Source organism: Globicephala melas, chromosome 11, assembly GCF_963455315.2.
Source record: "Globicephala melas chromosome 11, mGloMel1.2, whole genome shotgun sequence".
NCBI classification, from domain to species: domain Eukaryota; kingdom Metazoa; phylum Chordata; class Mammalia; order Artiodactyla; family Delphinidae; genus Globicephala; species Globicephala melas.
In genome coordinates, this window is record NC_083324.2 from 55,720,876 (window position 1) to 55,744,516 (window position 23,641).

At 42.8% G+C, this 23,641-nt stretch overlaps 1 protein-coding gene and 1 long non-coding RNA gene across 9 annotated transcripts in view; one reads left to right on the forward strand and one right to left on the reverse strand.

Moving 5' to 3' along the window:
* The window catches only part of CMC1 (C-X9-C motif containing 1), a 76,795-nt gene extending 65,658 nt beyond the window's left edge, over positions 1–11,137 (reverse strand). Inside the window, exon 1 of one of the 5 annotated variants that reach the window (XM_060308981.2) lies at positions 10,941–11,137. Coding sequence is in view for 3 of the 5 variants with exons in the window: in XM_060308980.2 (XP_060164963.1) it covers positions 10,941–10,959 (19 nt within the window). In the remaining 2 variants the exon portion in view is untranslated. Of the gene's footprint in view, positions 1–9,919; positions 10,416–10,940 lie in introns of those variants that run through there. The other 4 variants (XM_060308980.2, XM_060308983.2, XM_030830014.3 and 1 more) reach the window with 4 other exon arrangements.
* The window catches only part of LOC132598180 (uncharacterized), a 70,737-nt gene continuing 58,224 nt past the window's right edge, over positions 11,129–23,641 (forward strand). For 3 of the 4 annotated variants that reach the window (XR_009566048.1, XR_009566050.1, XR_009566051.1), the window contains exons 1-3: positions 11,129–11,299; positions 17,236–17,352; positions 20,099–20,309. This is a non-coding gene — a long non-coding RNA (uncharacterized lncRNA). The remainder of the gene's footprint in view (positions 11,300–17,235; positions 17,353–20,098; positions 20,310–23,641) is intronic. The other variant, XR_009566049.1, reaches the window with a different exon arrangement.

Genomic DNA, 23,641 nt, shown 5'->3' on the forward strand with positions numbered 1-23,641 from the left:
ATATGTTATACATTTGCACCAAAGCCTACAAAAAAATCAAATTTTGAGAATTTGCTACTCTATAGTCACATGAATTTATACTGAGATGAAGAATCAGGATAATACCACCAGGGAAAATTTCCAAAGCTCTAACTTCTCAACATTCTATCATCATCTGAAAGTCAATTTTCACCTTTTTCACTAGCTGACATTGTTAGTTCAGACTTTGCTCTGGGGCTCACGTGTTCCTGCAACATGCCATCCTCAATTACAAGGCAAATGACAGCAGCACTTGTCATGAATCCACAAAAATAACAGTGACGCAACTCAGAGCATCACAGAATCTTCCACTGGGAAGAAGTGACACCACCGGAAGGGCAAGGAATGCCTTTTCAACACTGAAAATGTTCTAATTCAATTAATTTAATTGTTATTTAGATAATGCCACTTTTTTTGTCTTTTTTGGAACCTCCTAGCTGCACTTACTTGTTCCCGCAGACATTTCCATGCTACTGTTTACTGGAGGAAAAATAAGAAAAATGTTTGTAGTAAATGTGCAAAACTGTTCTTATTAGCAATGGTTTCTACTTTAAGTCCCTCTTCTATACCAGCTACCAAGAGTCTCCAAATGAAGGGCCCAGGCAGATAGCGTTGTGTACAATACAGCAGGACCAGAGCTCTCCACTGGTAGCTTTGCACTGCGTGCTTCACACCAGGAGCCCGGGAGGACTCCGGTCTCAGTGCTCAAAGACACTGATGCCCCAACCAGACTTCCCTGTGTCTGCCAGCTCGGTCATACCCACTTCTACAGCGACAGTGTAATATGAAAAAGGGGTGGGTGGGCAGGGGTATGGAGACTGGGAAAACAAAAACAGGGAAGATCAGTGTCCCTTTCCCACCGTCTTCCCTTCAAGCCACACTTGAATTGACAAAACAAAGAAAATCCATAGCAGGAAAGATTTTCCCCCTAACAGTCCAGCAGCCTCTGGCTATGAAACCTCAAGATGAAGGCCAGGAACACCCTTTAGTCTTCTTAAAGGCCCCTCAGGTTAAGTATCTGGATTCTGTTTTGCACATAAAATGGAGACTCACAGAGGGGATATAACCCAGGCCTCTGATAAAAGGGCAGGCCCCAAATCTTCTTCTACAACCCGACCCCTCACCTGGGGCAGTGGCCTATTTCAGAGGACTTCAGCAAACAAGGTCCCGTGAGCTTCCAAAGTCACGGTGAAGCCTGAAAGAACCCTTGGACAAGAAGATTGTTGGTTTCAGAAGCATCGTTTTGAACAAGCAAAATTCAAAACTTCACATTTCTTGATCAGAAAGTAAAGCTAAATGATTCTGACCATAGAGAAAATTATTTTAAAAAAAAAAAAAAAAGCAAAAGGACTGATTTGTCAGTTGGCTGAAAAGTACCTTCACAGAGAATAAACATCAAATATCAGGTCAGTCAGTAACAACAGAATCTTTTTATAAGCTCAAACTTACAAAACCCAGAAAGCACATCAATGAAGCAGATGTGCCTATTTCTGCTCTGCTTCTGGGTCACACACCACGGACTTCCCACAATCATTGTGCTACATTTGTACTCCTCTGTCCTATCAGCTTCCACTGGTAGTAACCACCTCGTTCACACCACATGTGCCCATTTCCCCAAAGCACCTATTTCTTGGACCTCAGATTCTGCAGATTGCTAGGTGTGAAAACTTCCTCTTCCACCCACATTACTTTAACCAAGATGAGGCCAGAAAGGGACAAGACTAAAAGTATACCAAAGCAGGAAATCGACTTATGCAAGAAGACATGCCAATTTTAGAAAAGCACTGCAATCTCCATTGTGGCCGTAATGTCTTAAATGAAAAGGCTTCACATTTACTTTATTTGGTAAAACTTCAAGACTGTCTTTTGCTACAAGCACAATCTCCCATTGATACCTAATAGAAAATCAGCCGTGTTATTACAGGAAACAGAAGGAATAAATGACAGCATGCCTGGGCCTCCCAGCAACACACCCCTGATTTATTTTCCCTCCGGTGTCCGTCTGGAACACAGTGGGCTACTTGCATCCTTACGAATGCTCCTCAATGCCTCTGTCCACACTAGCTCTACCAGTTCTTCCCCTCCACCTTGTAATAGTTCATAAAATTTAACAAAACACATGGACCACTTTGATAACACAGCAAAGGGAATTATTTTTATATTGAGACCTTATTTACTTATTTCAAAGATTCAATCCTTGCTTAAATCACTCACATCTTTCTCAGGATAGCCTACAGAGCCAGTCTGAGTTCTGAGTTAAAACCAGTTCCACAATACAACTTTCTTCCTACCACCTTCACCAGACTGCCTCTGGCTAACCTTGGCTGAAATTCAAGTTCACCTTCAGAACAAAAATTTATCAAAATGAGGATATTAAGATAAATAATTAAGATATGTGTACTGTAGAGGCTGAAAGCAAACTCTAAAGGAGTCTCAAAAATATTCTGAACTATGGTAACACTGAAAAAAGTATAAACACTCCCTAGGTAAGCTCTGCTCCTACTCCTCCCGCAGCAATCCCACAAGGCTCCACCTTAAAAATGGTACTTTTTATGCTGTGCTCTCAGTGCTTGCTACATCTCCAAATCTACTCGGCCCACATTTTCAAGTACCTGTTAGTAATTCCCAAGTCCCACCAGCATCAGAATTTCAACTTAAAATTTCTATAGTTTAGGGCTTCCCTGGTGGCGCAGTGGTTGAGAGTCCACCTGCCGATGCAGGGGACACGGGTTGGTGCCCCAGTCCGGGAAGATTCCACATGCCACAGAGCGGCTGGGCCCGTGAGCCATGGCCGCTGAGCCTGCGCGTTCGGATCCTGTGCTCAGCAACGGGAGAGGCCACAACAGTGAAAGGCCCGCGTACGGCAAAAAAAAAAAAAAAAAAAATGTATAGTTTAAATCTTTATTCTGCCACCCCAGTGGTTATATTCTCCTTCTTAGCTTAAAAAAAAAAGCCAGCTTAGATTTATATAGTACACAGAAAAAGCACAATAAATATTTTCAGAAGAAAGGAAAAAGTGGTGGCAGAAGGGATCATTTTACAAACGCCATCACAGGCAGGAGCAGGCGTTATGAACCTGAGGCTTACAAAGCTCAAAGCAATCTTGCATCATCACCCAGCAAATCACTAGTCAAGTCAAACTCAAGCTCAATCTTCTGTCTTTATTTTCCATCTCCTACATCTTATTTCCTTATCAAAGTTTACTTATTTAACATCACACTCAACTCTTGTTCTACCCAAAGTGCTCCCTGACCCCAGCACCTGAAAGCGAATTCTCCACCCTCTAACCCCACAGTGTTTCATGCACAAATGCTATGGCTCTAATCACACGTGGACTTAGAACACAGCACAGCACACTACCTACGAAATCTTCTCCTGCTAGATCAATGGTTGCTACAGACTGAACTGTGTCCCCACCACCACCATTTTCATGTCGAAGCCCTAAACCCAAAATGACTGTAGCTGGAGAGGCGATTAAAGTTAAATGAGCTCATATGGGTATAGCCCTAATCTGATAGGTGGCCTTGTAAAGAAGGGGAAGAACCAGTAGCCAAATCGGTCTGCACCTTGACTTCGAACTCCCAGCCTCCCAAACTGCGAGAAAATAAATGTTCACTGTTTAAGCCACCAAGTCTATGGAATGTTATTATGGCAGCTCAAGCAGACTAAGACAGGGTTTGGTACCAGAAGTTTTTGATTCTGGCTGCATCTAACAACCACACCTGAGAGGGCTTTTAAAAATTGTGATGTCTGGGTCCCACCCTAGACCAGTTAAAACAGAGATGCTGGGGTAACACCCAGGCATTGGTATTTTTAAAAGCTCCCCAAATAATTCCAATATCAGATGCTAGATTAAGAACCACTGCACGGGACTTCCCTGGTAGCACAGTGGTTGGGAATCCACCTGCCAATTCAGGGGACGTGGGTTCGAGCCCTGGTCTGGGAAGATCCCACATGCCACGGAGCAACTAAGCCCATGCACCACAACTACTGAGGCTGCACTCTAGAGCCTGCGAGCCACCACTACTGAGCCCGTGCGCCTAGAGCCCGTGCTCTAGAAGCCACCGCACCGCAACAAAGAGTAGCCCCCGCTCACCACAACTAGCAAAGGCCCGCGCGCAGCAATGAAGACCCAACGCAGCCAAAAATTTTAAAAATAAATAAAATAAATACATTTTTAAAAAGAAAGAAAACAGGCGTATCATGCCAGACACCCAAGGGTTAAGGGGCATAGCCCAAGACCCCTTCCCTCACCTGGCTGTCCAGCCTAAGTGACTGGAAGACATTAAAAAAATTTAAAAAAAACACTGCACGAAACTTAAGTATAATGAGGTCAGAGACCATGTCTCATTAACCTCCATAACTCCAACTCCTAGCATATAGTAAACATGCAATAAAACTATTTAATAAATGACACATGTATTTAAATTTTCTATATTTGATAATCATTATACTAACAAATAGTTGAAAAAATATATTCATTCATTTGATATTCATTCTGTTAAACACTTATCAGGCACCTACTATGTACCAAGCAACATGCTAAGGACTGTTTATACACTGATGTACCTTATTCTGCAGCATAAACATTTAAAACTCTGTCTTTCAATTAATCATATTTAGTTAATTAACAAATCCTTTAATCTGGTAAAACCTCCCAGTAACAGTTCTTTAGCAAAATCACAATGCAGGATAGTAAACACCACGTTCTTAAAAATGTTTTCCCTCAATCTCTTTACTTACGAATGTAAAAGTATAATGGGGGCTGGTGGGGGGAGAAGGTTAATTTGGGAATCAAATTTGGGCACATTTTGTGTGGCCCACTTCTATCAAGTCTAAGGTACTTGCGTTTTTGACATCTATACACCTAGACTTTCCTAAAAATATAGCATTAACACCCCTAGAGATAAATAACCATACTAATCAAGTCAATGAAACATGAACTTTCCGTGCTGAGTCAAGAACCCCTTGAGACCAGCTGGAAGTATTTAAAAACATACAAGTTTAAGGCTTGAAGCAGCCTCAACTTCTGATACATCTTACTCTCCCTGCCCCTCATCCTCAAATCTCAGATTATGCCATTCAGAATTCTTAAAGGACCTGAGGTTACTGGCAAAGTCTGAAACAAGTCAGTCCTACTCATTCCCAAATTCAATTCGGTGCTAAATGCGTAACAGTACAGTGCCTCCTGGGGCTGGTGGAGAATGTCTTGCAGTCTAGGTGTAATTAACTGGCCTATCCTTTCTAATCATCCTTTCGCTAATATAAAGGTATGGAACCATATGAAAGACATTTACTGGTCACCACGCAAGGAAATATTCCCATTTTCACATCAGATTTTTCTTCATCTCTCAAGTTATGTGATACATATAGACATACCCCGTCTATAGGTTTCATTCCATTTCTCAAGGAAAAAACTCTAGATTAGAATGAAAGAAACTCCATACCCAGGTTATTTGATATTTTGGTGGTTTTTAAAATTCCAAATATTAAAAAAAAATTTGCAAAACACTGGAGGGTGGTGACCATCAGGGAAAGCATCCTCTGAAATTAATTTTTTTAAAAAATGAACAAGACTTAGATAAGTGTGGGGGTGGGGCAGAAAGGGAAAAATTCCAAAAAGAAGGAACAGCATGTCAAATGGCCTAGACGAAAAACAAAAACAATTTGGCATGTTAGGTATATTTAAACTTTTTTACCACAACCCCGAGACACTTTACACCTGGACGCAGTACACACATCTATGTGTATTTATGTATGTGTGCAAGGGTATCCCTTCCTACCGGACCTGCCTACCTGATCCAAGCTCTCACTACCCAAACTAAGGTTCCTAACACTCACATAAGTTATTTTTAGGATGGAGCTGGTGTCCCTCCCGTGGCGGGGAACACAGGTGCCTCCTGAAGGAGAGAACCTGAAGCATCACACCTGCAACCTTCCCAGCACCGCCCTGGGGCATGGGAGCACTTTCCTTCTCGGGGTCCCCTCCCCCTACCCCTGCAGCAGGCCTGGGCTGACAGGCATCACAAAGCCCAGTTCCCTTGCCTCCAAAGCAGGACAAGCCCTGCAGCACACCCTTACTCAGCCTCCTCCCCTCCTGCTCCTGTTCCCCTCCCTCCCTGGCAGGTTTTTCCTAAGAACACTCCATGAATAAATGATCTGCACATAAAACACCCAAGTGGTGCCCAAGTGCCCGAATCTCGTTCCTCAATACCGTGCCCAAGTAAAGGAACCACAGCTTGTCTGAGAAATGAGTAATTCTATGGCTGGGCCAGGGGAGGCCCTACAGAAGCCAGAGATATCTTGTGTGAGAAAAAAAAAAGGAAATGCTCAAAAAATGATGGGAGCACATCCCAAGGACCCAGAAGCTGGTTTGAACGAACCCTCACTGGCCAAATCTGAGAAAACGTGAGTACCAAAATAATTACACATGGTAACAAATGATGAACCATGGAGAAGATAGAAATTCATGAGTCCACACCAGTAACAAATCTGTAAGTTTCTTGTCTACAGCAAAATGTCAACAACCATCTAATAAACGTGGAGAGAGCACTGGAGGTAGAAAACCATCATTCTGTAACCATCATAGGAAAGACTGAATCAGGCAAAAATCAATGGAGGCTCAATTACTTATTAATTACAAGAGAGGAAAAAACATAGCAAAGAAATGGGACAAGACCTTGGCCGGGTGGTCAAAATTACAACCACCCACGAGGGACGGACCTCCCATGCCTCCAGGTGTGATGCCCCAATGCAGATGGTTCAGCTGAGATCTCGCTTGGGCTCTGAATAAAAGTCAGATCAACACACAATGAAGGAAAGTTCTACCTGTCACTCTTGCACTTGCAGTGTCTTCCTGTTATTCTTGGATAAAATTCAAACTCCACCAATGGGTTTAGGAGACATTGCATGATCACAGTCCAAACCCCACAGGGCCTCCAAAAACATCCCTCTTTGACTTCAATGCTTCTCTCTTTCCTGTGCTCTCTGCTAATGCCAGCGTTTTTAAATTTCGGAGAACAGAGGACTTCCCTGGCAGTCCAGTGGTTAAGAATCCGCCTTCCAATGCAGGGGACTTGGGTTAGATCCCTGGTCAGGCAACTAAGCTCGTGGGCCACAACTACTGAGCCCATGTGCTCTAGAGCCTGCTCGCCGCAATGAAAGATCCCGCATGCCGCAACGAAGATCCCACGTGCCGAAATAAATAAATTTCAGAGAACAGTTTCAGGTTGTTAATCTAATGAGACAAAAGCAATATATTTTCTAGTGCAAACATGATTTGAGCTTAGCAATACATAAAACGTGGGAGTCAGATTTTTAGCTCTCAACTTGAATATAATTTGTGTGTAACCAGATACTGTGAAAACACAGAAGCAATAAAATAAAAAATTTTCTAATCAACTACATTATAGTATTTTTCCATATTAATCACACAATGCTCAGAAAAAGAAAAAAAAAAGATTCTCCCAACCGTTTAGATGTCTAACTTGAAAAGCAGAATCTTCCAGTGACTGAGTGTGCTGGTATACCTAAAGCTCATCTACCTCCATCTCCTTGGGAACCACTAAAAGAACCCATGCAACCTAAGTATTCCAAGAGCCGCCATAATGCCATCCTCCCAAGATACACACATCTTACTCACGGATTCCCCTTATTCTTCCCCACGTTCTTCCCCTTATTAGACTTCTGGAAGAAAACACCCATGAAGGGAGACACACGCACACACTTAAGGGAAATTCTCTCCTGCTGCCCCCACTGTGAATCCACCCTAATAGACGGGGCAGGGAAACTTCCTACCCTGCTCAAAGAGGAAAAGGTAGAAGAAAAACAGAGGAGAAGGGAATCTCTTCCAGTTGTTAGAAAAAGTAAGAAATCAAACTTCTCAGGCCCAGGTTCCTGTGAGTTGTCATCTGGGAATATAATCATGTCAGATGATTTCTCTGGACTCTGGAAGCAGCAAAGGCTTAACTGGGTGTCCTTTCAGGACAGCACTGGGCTGGACTTCCCATGACTGGGCTATTTTACAACTCGTTAGGGGCAGAGGTTAAATTCTAGAACTTTATCCAACAGAGATAGAAATAATATCTGACCAGTGGGAAAGATAATGCCCAAAATGACAGTTTATGGTCCTATTTAAATTAACCAGCTTTTATCTAAGCCAACAATCTATGACATATTCTAGCATCTACCTTCTCAATGCTTTCTGGAGTGTTTTTTACATTTTACTGGTTCCCTTACTAATTACTGAGTTGAAGAAAATCTTCAACACATATTCACTTTGTATTAGCATAAGTAATCATTCTACCTTTCTGGAAATTCTGCTTCAACAAGTACCACTTGTAACACCCTTTCTATAGGTGATCAATAAACAACCTCTAAAATTTCAATCACCTAAGCTTGACTGGAGTTTTAAAATAAATACAATACTTGCAGAAAGAGTTATAAATTGGTAAAGTTATAACTTGGAATAAGACTAACTGCTTAAGTCCTTTTATAGGAGAATGAACTATACTGTATATTTCTTGAATCATTACTATGTGATCAAAGGTCCTGTTTACAGCTACAGATGTAGGGAGAACTTCCCTAGGAGCAGGGAGATTAGGCTGATAAGAAAACAAAGCTGAAGATCAAGTCAATAAACCTGGGAGATTTCAGAGCTGTGTTTCTCCTCTGCATGTTAGAACTGCCCATGGACTATTTTAAACCGCCAGAGGCTTGGGCAAAGTAATTCTGAACATCTGCAAGTGCAAACAGCAACTAGTATTTTTTTTAAATTTCTCTCTGTCACACTTTCCCTGGGTGTTTTGGACTCTCCTCCAGCTTTTCTTCTTTGCACTCAAATAGTAAGAGAAAATAGGGAACGTAATTATGGCTGATAAGCTTCCAAAGACTGCTGGTATTGCCTCTACATTCACAGAAAGGAAAATTGCTTAAATAAAACTACATATAAGTATGCAACCTGCATTTCATTGTTGGGTTCAGAATTTCTTGAGAAAAATGGACAGTTTGTTAAAATGGCAGTTAGTTAAAAGCCGCTGCCAAATGAAAATCAAACTTGTATGAAGATTTTTTAAAACCTAACATAAACCAATGAGAAAACAGATTTTGCTATATAAGCTTCATTTGGCACATCTACTCATCTCAGAAACATACCACTGTGTACTGTAAGAAGCAAGAGGAATATCAAAATATGAACCTATGTTTCAACCTATGAACTAAACAAAAATTAAGTTTAAAAAGAAAAAAGCTGACTTCAATACATTTGTATCCTGATATTTAAACAAAGAAATATTTAAAAAATCGTCCTACTTGCTGAGTCCACTTTCTTACTTTCCATTCCAGTTTTGTTTCCATGTCTGCTTTCATCTGAATTTCCAATGAGCATCATGTTGTTAGACTGGACCATCACCAGCCACCCAGCTGAAGTCAAGAGCCTAGGAATTACTCTTCATGCCTCCCTTTCGCTCACCACTCTTATTCTATTCAACAGCAAGTCCTGTCAATTTCTCCTCCAAAACATCTTCCGAAGCTTTGTCTTTCTTTCCATGTCTTCCTAATACCAGCCCAGGCCCATACATACCAACATATCTGGCCTGGACTGCTGCTAACATCTTAACCTTCCTCTCAGGGCCCCTCTACAATGCTACCACTGCTATCAGGGTAGTAAAGGCATAAAGTATCATATTATGTCACTGCCCTCTTTAAAACCTTCCACACGTTTTTGATAACATCAGGAAAAGTCCAAATGCTTTCTTATCACCGCTCAAGCCCTGCAGCATCCAGGTTCTGCCTACCTTCCCAGCATCTTTCCTGACAGATCTCCTCCACACTCTGGCCCTCACTGCAATCAAATCATTTAAGCACTTGCACCTTGGAGCGCCTTAGCATACTGGTTCCTTACCTCTTTACAGGACTGCTTTCTCTGGTCCTTCAGATGCCAATTCACATGACACTTCCTCCTAGTGCTCTTCACTGACCCTTCCACCTAAAGTGGTCCTCGCTTTACCATCTACCTCTGTCACCGCTTATTTTCTTCACGTTTACCACAATCTGTAAAAGTGTGTAACGGGGAGAGAGGGCTGCTGCCTTCTTTCTTCCACCACTAGAACACAAGATCTAGACAGAGCAGGGACTTTCTGTCCTATACACTAGTATCCTAAGGCCTAGAACATGACACGACACACAGTGAGGTGGCAACAAGTATCTGCTTACTCCATAAGGACTCAAACGGCGGCACGGCCGGCAGCACGGCCTGCAGCCCGGGCTGGACGTGGGATTCTGAGTCCCACCCGGACTCGGCTCCCCCAGCCACAAGACTTGTCAGCTACACGTCTATTTCCTTGTCCCTGAGTCACCAAAGGGGCTGTTTCACTTCTTGCTCTCCAAAGGTCGGAAGCCATTCCTCCTCCCACCGCCTTGAGTTTTCACATCCATAAAACGAAGGGAATGTCCTAAAGCCAATCAGCACTCTCCCCAGACCCGCAACTCTGCGAGCATCCTTCGCGCCGGATACCGCAGGGGACCCCTGAGGACGGCGTCGGAGGCGGGCACTGACGCCGCGCAGCACCAGGAGGGCGCGCCGAAGTCAAGGGGACGGGACCGGGAGTCCGGGGACACTTTCCAGAGAAACGGGCCCTCGTCCTGACCGGTGTGTTCAAGTCGGACCACAGATATTTAAAGGAGCCTGTGCCCCAAACTGTGCAAAGAGCATGATGACAAGGAAGCAGGCGCTAGAGGGGAAACGTCTGCAAGCCACAGTCGGACCACCATCCCCGAAACCTCCCGCCGACGGCCGGCGGGCCGGGCGCCGGGGACGCGGGAGGGCGGGGCGGCCTCTGCGCCGCGCCACCTCCAGCCCGCCCCCTGCCCCACGCCCGCCGCACGCCCCCGAGGATCCGTAACCCCCGCCTCCCGCCCCGTACCTGTGGGGTCGAGGGCCATGTCCGCGCGCGGGAGGTGGCAGCCGCGTGGCCGCCCGCACAGGTGGGGCGGGGCTGGGCCCCACGTGAGATGCGGTGGGCGGCACGCGGGATCAGGAGGAGGAGCGCGGGGCCCTACGCAAAACTGGGCGGCCCCTACTCCTCTGATTTCCTGGTCGCGACTTCCGCCGCCCACTGCGCCTGCGCACACCTAACCCCGCGCTCAACCCCGACCCGAGTGAGAGAGGACTTGTTGGAGGGAAGGGCCGGGGAGGGCGCGTCGCTGCGCGCCCGGGGTCGGGGGGCCGCCTGGACCGCGCAGGCGCGCTGGGGACCAAAGGGAGTGCCTGCTGGCCCATCCTGTAAGTAGCGTGCCCGGGGGATGCGCGTCCCGGGGCGAGTCGGTTCAAGTCCAAGCCTCTCCCTGCACTCCCGCCTTCGAACCAAAGGAAACAGACTGCTCCTTTGTTTTTTCTTCGTTAACGTTCATTCATTCATAAGTGTCTATTTCATGCCTGCTAGGTTTCAGCCACGGTTCTGAATACTAGAGGGAAATAACTGGATAAAAATAAGGTCCTTAAGTCCCGAGGCGCACAGTGTTGGCGGGGAACCCGGGTATGGGCAGCACGCTGCTAAATGCGGCGAGCGGCACTTAAAGGTGGTGCAGCATCCTTGCACTGTGTGTAGCACCCTGATTCCGCGCCCCCCCCCCCGATCGGAAGCCTGTGCCACCCCTGGAGGTTACAATTAGGAAGTGGGCGTTAGGGGTACCTCTGTCTCGTGAAATGATACCCTCAGGGCGCACAGACCGACTTGGGTGATGCTACAAATCCCCACTCTGGCAATTAAAGCTGCATGTTTGTGAGAAAAAAATGAAGGAAGGTGATAGCCATCGTCCTCAAGAACCCCAACTGTCCCCTTCTCAGTAGAAGAAACTCTGAGTAGCAATGATGCTCATACCCACTCACCAACCAGCCTTCAGAAAGGCTCCCTTGTCGTATCTAGGTGTAGCTAGCTCCAGCCCCCGAAGGGTGAGGTGAAGGGTGAGGTGCGGATGGGGACAGATGCGGATGGGGACAGATGGGACAGATGTTAGAAAAACAAGGAGCAGCTGCTTCCCTGTGAGGGATTTAAAGCTTTCAAAACGATCCCCTCCCCACCTACATGCAGGCCCTTCTCCCCTGCTGCTGCTTCCGCCTGGTCAGTTGGCAGAGAAGCTGACGAGGTGGAGCAGGGCTGGGAAAGTGGGTCTCTGCTCAGCAGGTCTTCCGTTTAAGGGCCTATTTGGGCATAACGGCCCTTATTACAGCTGTAGAATGAGGTGCCAAACTGGAGAATTAATGTTTCACTCAGCCAGGCAGGAAACTGGGTATGTTTATAAATGTGTTTAGAAGCACACCAAATTCATTCTGGAGGTGAAGAATTTAATGTAGAAAGTAACTCTTTTTGAGGAGATGAGGTGAGGTATAAAAACACAAGTCAGACACACTTAAGTAGTTAAACAAAATCTTCCTTATACAAACGGGTGTCATGGTAAAGGCGGATCCTTGGAAAGCATCAGAGACCTAAATGCCTCCACCTGAATCCTGCTTCATGACCCGTTAGCTTTCTAGGTTGGCTAAGTCCCAACGCTTCTCTTGACTTTAGTTTCTAATTTGCAAGGTTGTTGTGAGAAGTAAATGTAATACCATTAACACTCTTTCAGTCATTCAAGGACCACTTCCACAGTTTTTGCCATCACTGAGTATCACTTGAACCATTATTATTTTTTTTTATTTAAATCAACTCACTTAAAAAAAGAAAAAACCTAAATGAATACTCTCTACTTTAGCCTTATCCTAAGCAAGAATATCTGTAAAATCATGGGTGGTGTGTGCCCCATAAATCAGTGTATGGTCAGGCCACTCAGAATGGCTGTTCTCTTGCTCTCTGTACATCCCCTGCCCAGCCAGTGCCTGCCTCACCTACACCCTACTCATATGACTGACCTTCCTATGTACTTGCCCCAGGCCCCAGGTCCTGCCCACTGTCTGCCATACACGGTGGGATGTTGGTCCAGTACCTTGCTTCAGACACGTAAGCTCTCTCATCCATTAAACCATTGATGTCTCTGTTGCCGACTCCAGGCAGACTCCTTTCTTGGGTCTTGAAGCTCTTCCTGCAACAGACTGCTAGACCATCACACTAGGAGCACTGGCAAAAACAGCACATCACTGCCTGGTACACAATAGCGCATTCCTCTCCTCCCTCATATGAAACTAGGTCGTGTGGGGGCAGTCTTTACAATCTGCATGGGAAAGAGAAGTCATTTTCTTTTAAGTTAAATCATAAAAAGGCAATTGGCAATTCAAAACAGAAGAAATTTCCTAAGGGATCACACTATGAATAGACAATTTGGGGGTGCTTACTGCCATAGGAGCAGAAGAGGGAGGAGGGTCCGTAGTCCTGGGAATGAGCAGCAATTGTTATCCAGCCACAATCCTGGGATTCAGGCATTGAGACCCTAATGGCCCCACAGTTGCTGTCACAGAAGATTGAGTGCCAGGACGGTTAGAAAAGACGTCAAAGATAAGGAGAAATTAAGGTTGGCCTTGAAAGATGGGTGGCAAGGGTAGGCAGAGAAGAAGGCTTGCCATGCTAGAAGAATGAGCAGAAGTGTCTGGGGTTCGAGCTGTTCTTGAAGGGGCGTGGAAAAGGAGGGAGGGAAGAGAGAGAAGGACACAGGAGCAGGAGCGCAGGGGGAGCTCAAGGCTGCGCTGCGGCTCAGGGGTGGGCGACGCCCGAAACCATATTGATGAACATGGGGAAGCGAGGATGGTTATAAATAAGACTGAAAATATTAGAAAACCCAGATTCCCAAAGCCTTAAACATTAGGTTGCAGAGGATTTGAATGTGTTGTTATAAGCAGCTGAACGCTAACAAGTAGAAAAATGGCATTGTAGTCAAAGTGATGTTTTTCAAAGATTTTTCTGTAGGACAGATTTCAGGGGTGCGGAGAGAGATAGGAGTTGAGCAGAACAGTAAGGAGCCTATTGCAGTCGTTGAGGCAGAATCAGATGATAACCTGAACTGAGGTGTGTGAAATGTACAAAGAAAGGGTGAGTGTGAGAGTAATTGCAAAGGGAGAATCTATACTTCCTAATTGTACTTAGTAGAAAAGGAGTCGAGAAGGATTTCCAGGTGATTCCATTCCTTGACAAATGTGTACAGACCAATGAGAAAGTCATGGTGATTTATTCCTGAGGGTCAATCTGCCCTTGACCCTCATTACTGGGGAGCAATACTGAGACCAAGGGGAAGTCAGGGAGAAGATGCAGGACACAAGGGAGCGAGGACAGCAGCTGAACCATGGCAGAGCATGTGAGGTGTGTAGACTAAACGTCTGTGTACGTGCATATATTTATGTATACATATATATTTATTTTTTAGTCTAATAGCCAAGGAATGTGCAAGTACAAACAAATATCTTGTTTATCAAGTCAATTCTGACTGGATCTAGCATTCCTTTTTTTTTTTTTCCCCCCCCCCGGTACGCGGGCCTCTCACTGTTGTGGCCTCTCCCGTTGTGGACCACAGGCTCCAGACGCGCAGGCTCAGCGGCCATGGCTCACGGGCCCAGCCGCTCCGTGGCATGTGGGGTCTTCCCGGACCTGGGCACGAACCCGCATCCCCTGCATCGGCAGGCGGACTCTCAACCACTGCGCCACCAGGGAAGCCCTAGCATTCCTTTTTGCTCTAAGTTGAAATCCAGTTATTGTTTTGAAATTGAAATGGTTAGTCAGCCCTGGCTTGCTTCTAACTCCGCCTAGCTTCTGAATCAAAGACGATACCTTTTTGTGTGTGTGATTTTTTTTAATTGAAGTACAGTTGATTTACAACATTGTTTTAATTTCTGCTATACAGCAAAGTGATTCAGTTATACATTCTCTTTTAATATTCTTCTCCATTATGGTTTATCATAGGATACTGAATACAGTTCTCTGTGCTATCAGTAGGACCTTGTTGTTTATCCATTCCATATATAGTAGCATACATCTGCTAACCCCAAACTCCTACTCCATCCCTCCCCCAACACACTCCCCATTGGCAACCACCAGTCTGTTCTCTATGTCTGTGATTCTGTTTCTGTTTTGCACGTAGGTTCATTTGTGTCATATTTTAGATCCTACATATAAGTGGTATCATACGGTATTTGTCTTTCTCTTTCTGACTTACTTCACTTAGTATGACAATCTCTAGTTTCATCTATGTTGCTGCAAATGGCATTATTTCCTTTTTTATGGCTGAGTGGTATTCCATTGTATATATGTACCACATCTTCTTTATCCATTAATCTGTTGATGGACATTTAGGTTGTTTCCATGAAAGACCATACTTTTTAATCCACCTATAGCTCTGCTCTGCCCGATCTTTGAGCCATTGAGAATTAAATTTGGAAGAATATTAGAAGCCCTGTTCCTACCAGTAGACAGACTTTGGAACTAGTTCTTGGTTAGAGGATCTCTATCTGAGGGTCGCTGGTGGCCCTGTCTGCTTTCTGAGCTGTGATTTAGCTCCCAGAACACCACAGCCTGTGCCCTCTCCGATTTGAATGGCCTGAAGTCCAGGTTGGTACTTGTACTATTCACTAGGGCTGCCATTACAAAGTACCACAGGCTGGGTGGCTTAAACAACAGACATTTATATTCTTACAGTTGGAGGCTAGAAGCCCAAGATCAAGGTGCTGGCAGGGTTGGCTTCTGCTGAGGCCTCTCTTCCTGGCTGTAGATGCTATCTTCTCCCTGTGTCTTCACATGGTCTTCCCTCAATCTATGTCTGTGTCCAAATTTCCTTTTCTCATCAGGAGACCAGTCGTATTGGATTAGGGCCCACCCTAATGAACTTCCTTTAACTTAATTACCTCTTGAAAGACCATATCTCCAAATAAAGTCACATTCTGAGGTACTGGGACTCAGGAATTCAACATATTAATTTGGTGGGGATACAATTCAACCCATAACAGCTCTTCCCTGAATCCCAAATTACTTGGCTGGAGCCCTGACAACCTGACCTAGTGTTAGCCTCTCCCCAGAGGAATATACTTTGTCCCTGTTTCGCTGGTGGTTAAATAGGACCCCTTTCACTCAGGATCAGCCCTCTGAGCCACTTCAGAGCTCCTGTCCGCCCCTCATTGCCCATATCCAACTGATCACAACTTCCACTCAACCTTTATTTCTTCTACAACCACACTGTCATCACTCTTAGTCCAAGATCACATTTGCAGAGATGATGACAACAGCTTTCTACCTCGCTTTCTGTCCTCAGGCCTTTCCTCCACCCACCCATCCATCCTCTCTAATCCATTTCACCCTCAAAGTCAAATATGATCATAAAACTTGTCATATCAAATCCTTCAGTGGTTCCCTGTGCAAATAAAACCATTTCCTTTAACGAGCTCACAAAACTCTTTATAAACTAGTCCCAGCTACTATATCATTCTTTCATAATCATTCCTGTACTCTGCAATTTCTGCTATATAAACTTATTTGCAATTGTTTATTAAAGTATCTGTGAGACTATTCTGTGAACTATCCCAGGAAAATGGGTCAGATTCTGTGTTGAACATAAACATTTGAAACATTGCAGAAAGAGTATGTAGTGGAAGGAGAGGGCCTTTAGAACTAAACAGAGCTGAATTCTAATTCCATTTCCCCTTCTTTTTAACTTTTTTTATTGAGATATAACTTATATACAGAAAAGGGCACAAATATTTGTGCAGCTGAGTTTTTAACATATGTCCATACTTTTGAACCACCATCCATGTCAAGATATAAAACATTTCTCATCATCTAGAAGGTTCCCTGATACCCCATCATATCCAAACCCCACCCCACAAAAGTAACTACTCTCTTGACTTCTATGAGGATTTATTAGTTTTGCCTGCTTTTGAACTTTAATAAATGTAATAATACAGTGTGCAGTCTTTCATATCTGGCTCTTGTTCAACTTGAAAGCTAAGAGACTCATTCACATGTTGAATGGACCTACCCATCTCCTCTCGTACGTCTAATTTCCATTTGATAAGTCATTCTCCACCTGAGCCTCAGTTTTCTCAATAAGACTATCCCTGCATGACTGATGTGAGCGTTAGATGACCTATATCAAATCTTACTGATGCTTTCTGCCACAAAGCAGGCTGTTCCTGAATTCTAGCTATTGTTACTGTGATGAGTATCTTTTACTTTTAGAAAATGGATCTTTTGAACTATTATTGCACTATATTCAGTTTTTTTGTTTTTGTTCTTGTTTTTTTAACAGAGTAGTTCAGAGCTACTTTGCCTTCAGGACTGAAATCTAGGTAACAACATGTTTAAATCAAGATTATGTGAAGCACCCTTCAAAGGAGATTTAACAGTGTGCCCTATCACTTATCAGGTGAGAAAAGAAAAGTGTGAAAAAATCACCTCTCACCTCTGCAGAAGGCTTTCTGTGTTTTATGTTTTATTTTTACTGTGTATCGTTTTTGGGGTGGCCTCCTATGAGAGAGACCACAATTTTCTCTGGGGTCAGAGACTCTTATAATAATAAAGATCATGATAATATACAACATGACTTACACTGGATATCTCTTACGGTGGTCTCCTGCAGATGCTATGATCTTTGGAAACTTTTTTACAGGAGCTGACAAACTTGACAAACAACAGTAGTGCTTTTTGTTGTACACTGAGTCTGAAATATCAGTGACATCCTAGTTAGCTGCACTGAAAACATCTCAAGGTTCTTTTGCTTATTTAGAGGGAATAAGCAGTGAGAACTTTAGTGACATACACCAACTAGCTCTGCATTGTTAACCTGACAAGGACAAACTTGCTGAATTCATTATCTATTTCTCCTCCAAACTGGAGAACCTACTATGTACCATGCACCATGCTAGTCCTGGGGAAACAAAGAGAAGTAAGATGAAGTCCCTACCCTCAAGGAACTCAGAGTCTAGAGGGAGAGAGACAAACACATCAACAAATAATTACAGCCCAACATGAGAGAAGGTGATGTGGTAGCCTGGAGGAGGGAGAAATTAATTTGAATACCAAGGACTTTATATAAATGCTTATACTTGAATACCAGTGTCCTCATGTCCTGACATGACACCTCTCTTTAAGGTGCCTGACCTTAAATAAGTCAATGAAGCTTTGCCTCAGGACAAATTAGATACGGGTCTAATTACATCAGTTTATTTCCTGAGGATGAAATTGTAAGATGCAAAATGTAGAAGCCATTAAGAGACAAGTTTTCTATCATGTAAAGAAAAGGTGATGCCTCTTTTCAGCCAAAGAGATACAGACATTTGAGACTGAGAAAATCCAGATGAACTGGAACCTCTGGTTATTTTCACTGAGGTTCAGCTCTATTCCTGCCTTTCTGCGTCTTCACTCTTCTTTGAGCCACAAAGACTTGTGTATGGGACATGTCTGGTACACCCTCTCAGCCCCAGCTCTTGCTGTGGCCACCAGCGCTTTGTAGGTTTCAACCATCGTCAGGTGCAACCTGGCGGCACCTCGTGTGTCTCACTCGCTCCTCTGACACCTTGGAGTGGAGCATCCACGGGCTCTCTCAGCTGTCATACACACAACGACTTGCAGAGGGAGTTAGTGCCCAGGGGCCCACCTTGATCAAGGTGGGTGGGATCCAGTGGATAAATATGTCCTGCTTTCTATTCCCTGGGCAGACAGTTCTGAAGCACACTTTATACGACACCTCGAAGGCCCCGTGGTATCCAGCCCCAGTGACCTGTAACATGGGTCCACGTTATTATCCTTCCCTCCTCCCCTGATTCATTCTTCCCTCTCACTCCTGCTCCTGGGATTGTACTCCAAGACAATCCACTTGTACATGATCTAGGCTACAAAAGCACTTGATCTAGGCTACAAAACCACTTTTCGTTTAAGCTAATTCAAATTGGTTGTCCTAATAAATACAAACACCTGCAATGGTTCCCTCACTGCCCACAGAATAAGATCATAAAGCAGCAGAACAGAATGGGAATCCGTGGAAATCCGACCCAGAATTTACATTCTTTTTTTTTTTTTTTGCGTCGCGGGCCTCTCACTGCTGTGGCCTCTCCCGTTGCGGAGCACAGGCTCCAGACGCGCAGGCCCAGCGGCCACGGCTCAGGGGCCCAGCTGCTCCGCGGCACGCGGGATCCTTCCAGACCGGGGCACGAACCCGTGTTCCCTGCATCGGCAGGCGGACTCCCAACCACTGCGCCACCAGGGAAGCCCCCGAGTTTACATTCTTGACTTCTCTGCTGCCGTGTGAATGTCTGTCACCCTTTCCGCAACCATCAAATTCTAACTATGCAAAATGCCATTGGAAATACATAAAAATCCAGGCACAAAAGAACAGACTACTGTCCCCAGCCCACTATTTGCCTGCTCTTTTCCTATTGTGACCTGAGTCTACATTCCACACTTTATTTCACTGTTTAGTGTTGAAGTTTTAGGTTGTTTCTCATTTTTCGTTTAAAATTAACACTGAGATAAATATTCTAAAAATAAAGCTTTCATCTCTAGCTCTGTTTATCTCTGAAGGATAATTCCTAGAAGTAGAATTACTGTGCCAATTACTGTGGATAAATTGTCAACAATAGGTAAAGTCATTTAAATATATTGGCTAAATTGATACAAACAGGCATGTTGTTAAAGCTTATTGAGTCTCATTAGCAGTGATAAATATTTTGCATGCTTTTATTGTCCTCCTATGAATTGTGCATATTATTTCCCATTTAAAATTAGGCTGTCACTATTTTCCTTACTGATTTATACATTATCTTTCTATATAAAGCCTTTTTCTGTCCTGTTTGTGGCATTTATTTATTGTAATTGTTGTTTTCCTTTTACTTAATTTGACAGACTTACATATGGAGTATTTTTCTGTGTTGTTTATCCCATTATTTAATTCTTAGCGAGAGATAACTCATTCTCTCCTCTATGTTTCTTCTGTTTTCTGTTGGTTAAATAATAGATTTCTATTTTACATCTATTTCTTTTCTTCCTCTTTATTTCTTCTTATTACAGTAGGAATTGAATATCTAACTTGACCACTTTTTCCAAATAACAAACCCACTTTCCTAACACTATTTTCCCAGAAGTAGTTACTGAATAACCTCTCTTTTCCTTTTCAGCTCTATCTTATCTAGGATCTATTTCTAGGCTATTCATCCTGTCCATTTCTCTGCCTATTTCTGTGACTGCTGTTACTGTCACAGTCTTTTCATTTTTCAACTGACTCAAGCTCTGGATAGGTAACGCAAAAGGGGCCACCTGTGAAATACTGCTAATGACAGCCTCTTCAATTTACCATTAAGAGGGCAACATAAGCTGCATTTTCAGAAGGTATGAATAACCCAACTCTTAGTTAATTATACTGGAAGTATATAGTATCCCAATTATAAAAAGTATTAACCATGAAAAATTGCATGCCCTGTTTACTTTCAGGGTAAAAAACACCTTCCTGAATTTGTAGATTGGTTTTGCTTTGTAGGTTGGGTTTAAGTATAAATGATAGTATATTTCTCCCATAAACTAAATAGGTTAAAAACAAAGAAGAAACTGTCAACTTCTCTAAACCAGATACAAGAGATAACAGCTAAGCCACTATGTCAAATTTAAAATGAAAAGTTTTAACTGGGACAAAGAAATTGACAGCAAAAAATCCTTACAGAAATTATGGTATTATATAAAAAGCTCAATTTTGTCACAACTAGATGAAATTCCCTATAATTTGTAATTTCAAATTATTATTGGTAACAAACAAGAACAATGGGCGATGTATGGCCTGATAAGCATTATTCTCTAGTGCTGACGCTTTTCTGATTTTGATTCTTTGATCTCTTGGTCCAAGAGTGGCCCGTTTTCTCAGTTTCGAAAGTATAGAGATATTCCCTTCCACTACAAGGCAAATAAAACCACCTTGAGAGGCCACTCCAAAAAATGGGGAACAATAATTCCCAATTATGTCCAGTGTGCAATACTGTCAATATTAAATAAAGAAGCAATGTTGGAAATGCTAGCCAATGTATGACATGCAATTGGTAGTCAATAAATGTTAGATGTCCTATAGTAGTACTTATGCAATCTGTGAATCCCAGAAATACCTTAGGCATATCGATGAGCTTACCCTTAGGAAATACAAATGGCCATAAGCGATCACATTTTCTGGTCAAGAGAGTGAGTTGCTCTTGTAGTGGTCCTGAGAAGACTGTTGAAACACATGAGTACCCAATTAGACACCTGGTGTTCTAGAAAGGCTATTGGAGGAGAGAAGGAGTAGCTCTGCTCCTTGGGGGAGGTACATTTTCCACTATGCAGAATAGAATCACATTCTCTAAGAGGACGTTTACTGTCAAGGGATGACAGAAGTAGGAAATCATTAAAGGTGCTGCTTCCATAAATGGGTGCAGAAGCATTCTCAGCTCCTCTGAGACATCCAACACTGTTGCCTACCCCCATCTGTCCTTTTAGAAAACCTTTTATCTCAATAAGATTGATACTATACTCACCTACTTCTCCCACGAATTCAGCTCTTTTTTTTGTTCTTTGACTAACCCTCTTTCATTTAAAAATTTCTGGCTTTCCCATTACGTTCAATTTTGAGAGCTCTGGCCTTCTCTGTGGCCTTTCTCTTAGAAAAGTGATCCATTCTCAGGGATGCAACTGTTGCATTCTATGTGGAGGGTTCCCAAATGTTACTTGAGTTCTAATTTCTCAAGTTACAGGCTTGCATCCCCAGCTCTCCACTGAATAGTTCTGATGTCTTACTGATAACCTCAAACTCGGCACATTAGGAAAGACTTACCTTCTGTCATCCCTATTTCAATCAATATTGTCAGAGCTCAGCTAGTACTTAACATCTGAGTCATCTTTGAATGGGAAGTTCTGTATTTCACTCCCTAAATCCAAACTATGTTGTGTAACTTCCTGTAAAACCATGCATCTTTCTTTCCTCACAGTCAGTGTATCTGTGCAGACCCATACCCCTTTCCTAGCCAGACTATTTCTGTAGCCTCCCAACTGCTTCAGACCTGCAGGTTTTCTTCTCTCCCATTCATTCTGTGCACAACTACATGATGCCTTGTAAAACCATCTTCTATCTCATGTCATTGTTTCCTGCAAGCCCTTTAATGACCCCAGATTTTCCACAGGCTAATTTCCAAATTACCAGGCCTACCTCTGGCCTGATTTGAGTTTATAATCCCACTCCTTCCCCCTTATCTCCATCAATCTGGAGCCCCAGTTCATTCCATTTATAGTAAGTTTCAGAAACGCAGTTACTCTTTAAAGAAAGGGTGAAACAGAGCCCTAAAACCTTTCTGAGATACTTTGTATTCTGTCCAGGACACCTCCTTATGATTACAAACCCATTCTTTAGAGATCCACTTTGATTCCACAAATTCAAAGTAGCACTAGTGTTCTAGAAGTCACCCCAATAAGCACCTTTTGACACTCCCCTTATAATCCGAACATTGAGAACATGTAATTTTCCCAAGTTTTTTCTTCATTCATACAAAGATCATAAAAAGAAATAGAGGCTTCAATGTTTGTATTTTCATCACTTTAGGTTTATTTTTATTATAAAATATTTTAAGTAAAAAGTATAATAGGTAGTCCTGTACCATCACCAGATTTATTAGATGGGAAAGGTCAAACGACATATTTACTGCAGGTCACTTTAGAAAATGTTTTTCACTTTGGTACATTCTACTAGTGAATGTTTGCTCATTGACAGCTATTAATGATTGGATATTATAATTTTAATCTGTTGATTAAGAAGCAAATAAACTTGCATTGATTTCTTTGGCAGTGTCTCAGGGATCACAAGAATGAGTCCTGTGACCCAAACTTCTAGTTTACCTGAAGCTCTATAAATTAATACTGTGGCAATGACCCAGAAGATACAAAATATAGTGAAATTTCTGTAATGTTTGTGTTAAATGTTGTCTATGGCTTGATGGGAATGGAAAAAGAGTCCGTCTAGGAAAGAACAAATCTGTAGGTATTCTTTTATTAGACTCAGAACTAAGTTATCCAGTGAGTTTCCCATCATGTCTTAGCTACCAGGAAACTTGCAGCATTTTAATTGCTAAGTTTCATAAATTAACTCATCCCAGGTCCCTGATACATCTGTTATTCTCCTCTTTTTTAACAGGTTTTTGTACTTTTAATTCTTAATTGTCTTATTTACATGCTTTAAAAAATGAATTTAATCATTTATTGAACATGTGGGTGTTTTTAAAAAAACACAGAAACATACTAATGTGACATACTGATGAAAATCAGAGAATTCCAAGATACAATTTTTCACCTCAAATTTAATCAAGTTTCTTATAGAGATGACATTGATAGTTACTTGTTTTAAAAGAGAATAATAACAAAGCCTAATTTTCATGAAATCCACAGTAATCTAAAAGCTTTAATTTCATTTTACGATCCACTTTCTCTTAAACACCAAACTTTTTACCCAAGCTAGTAGCAAAAGAATTGATGAAGATGTATCAACTTTTCTTGCCATTTTGATAACATAGTCAAGGACTCAAATTGAAATTTTAAAAAATGGAAAGAGAAATAAGATCACTGAATTATTTACAAATGGAGAACTATGTTGCCCACTAAAGTCCCTCATTGTAAAAGTGAGGCATCTCAGTCTCTGTTCATGGTCCACAGATCAG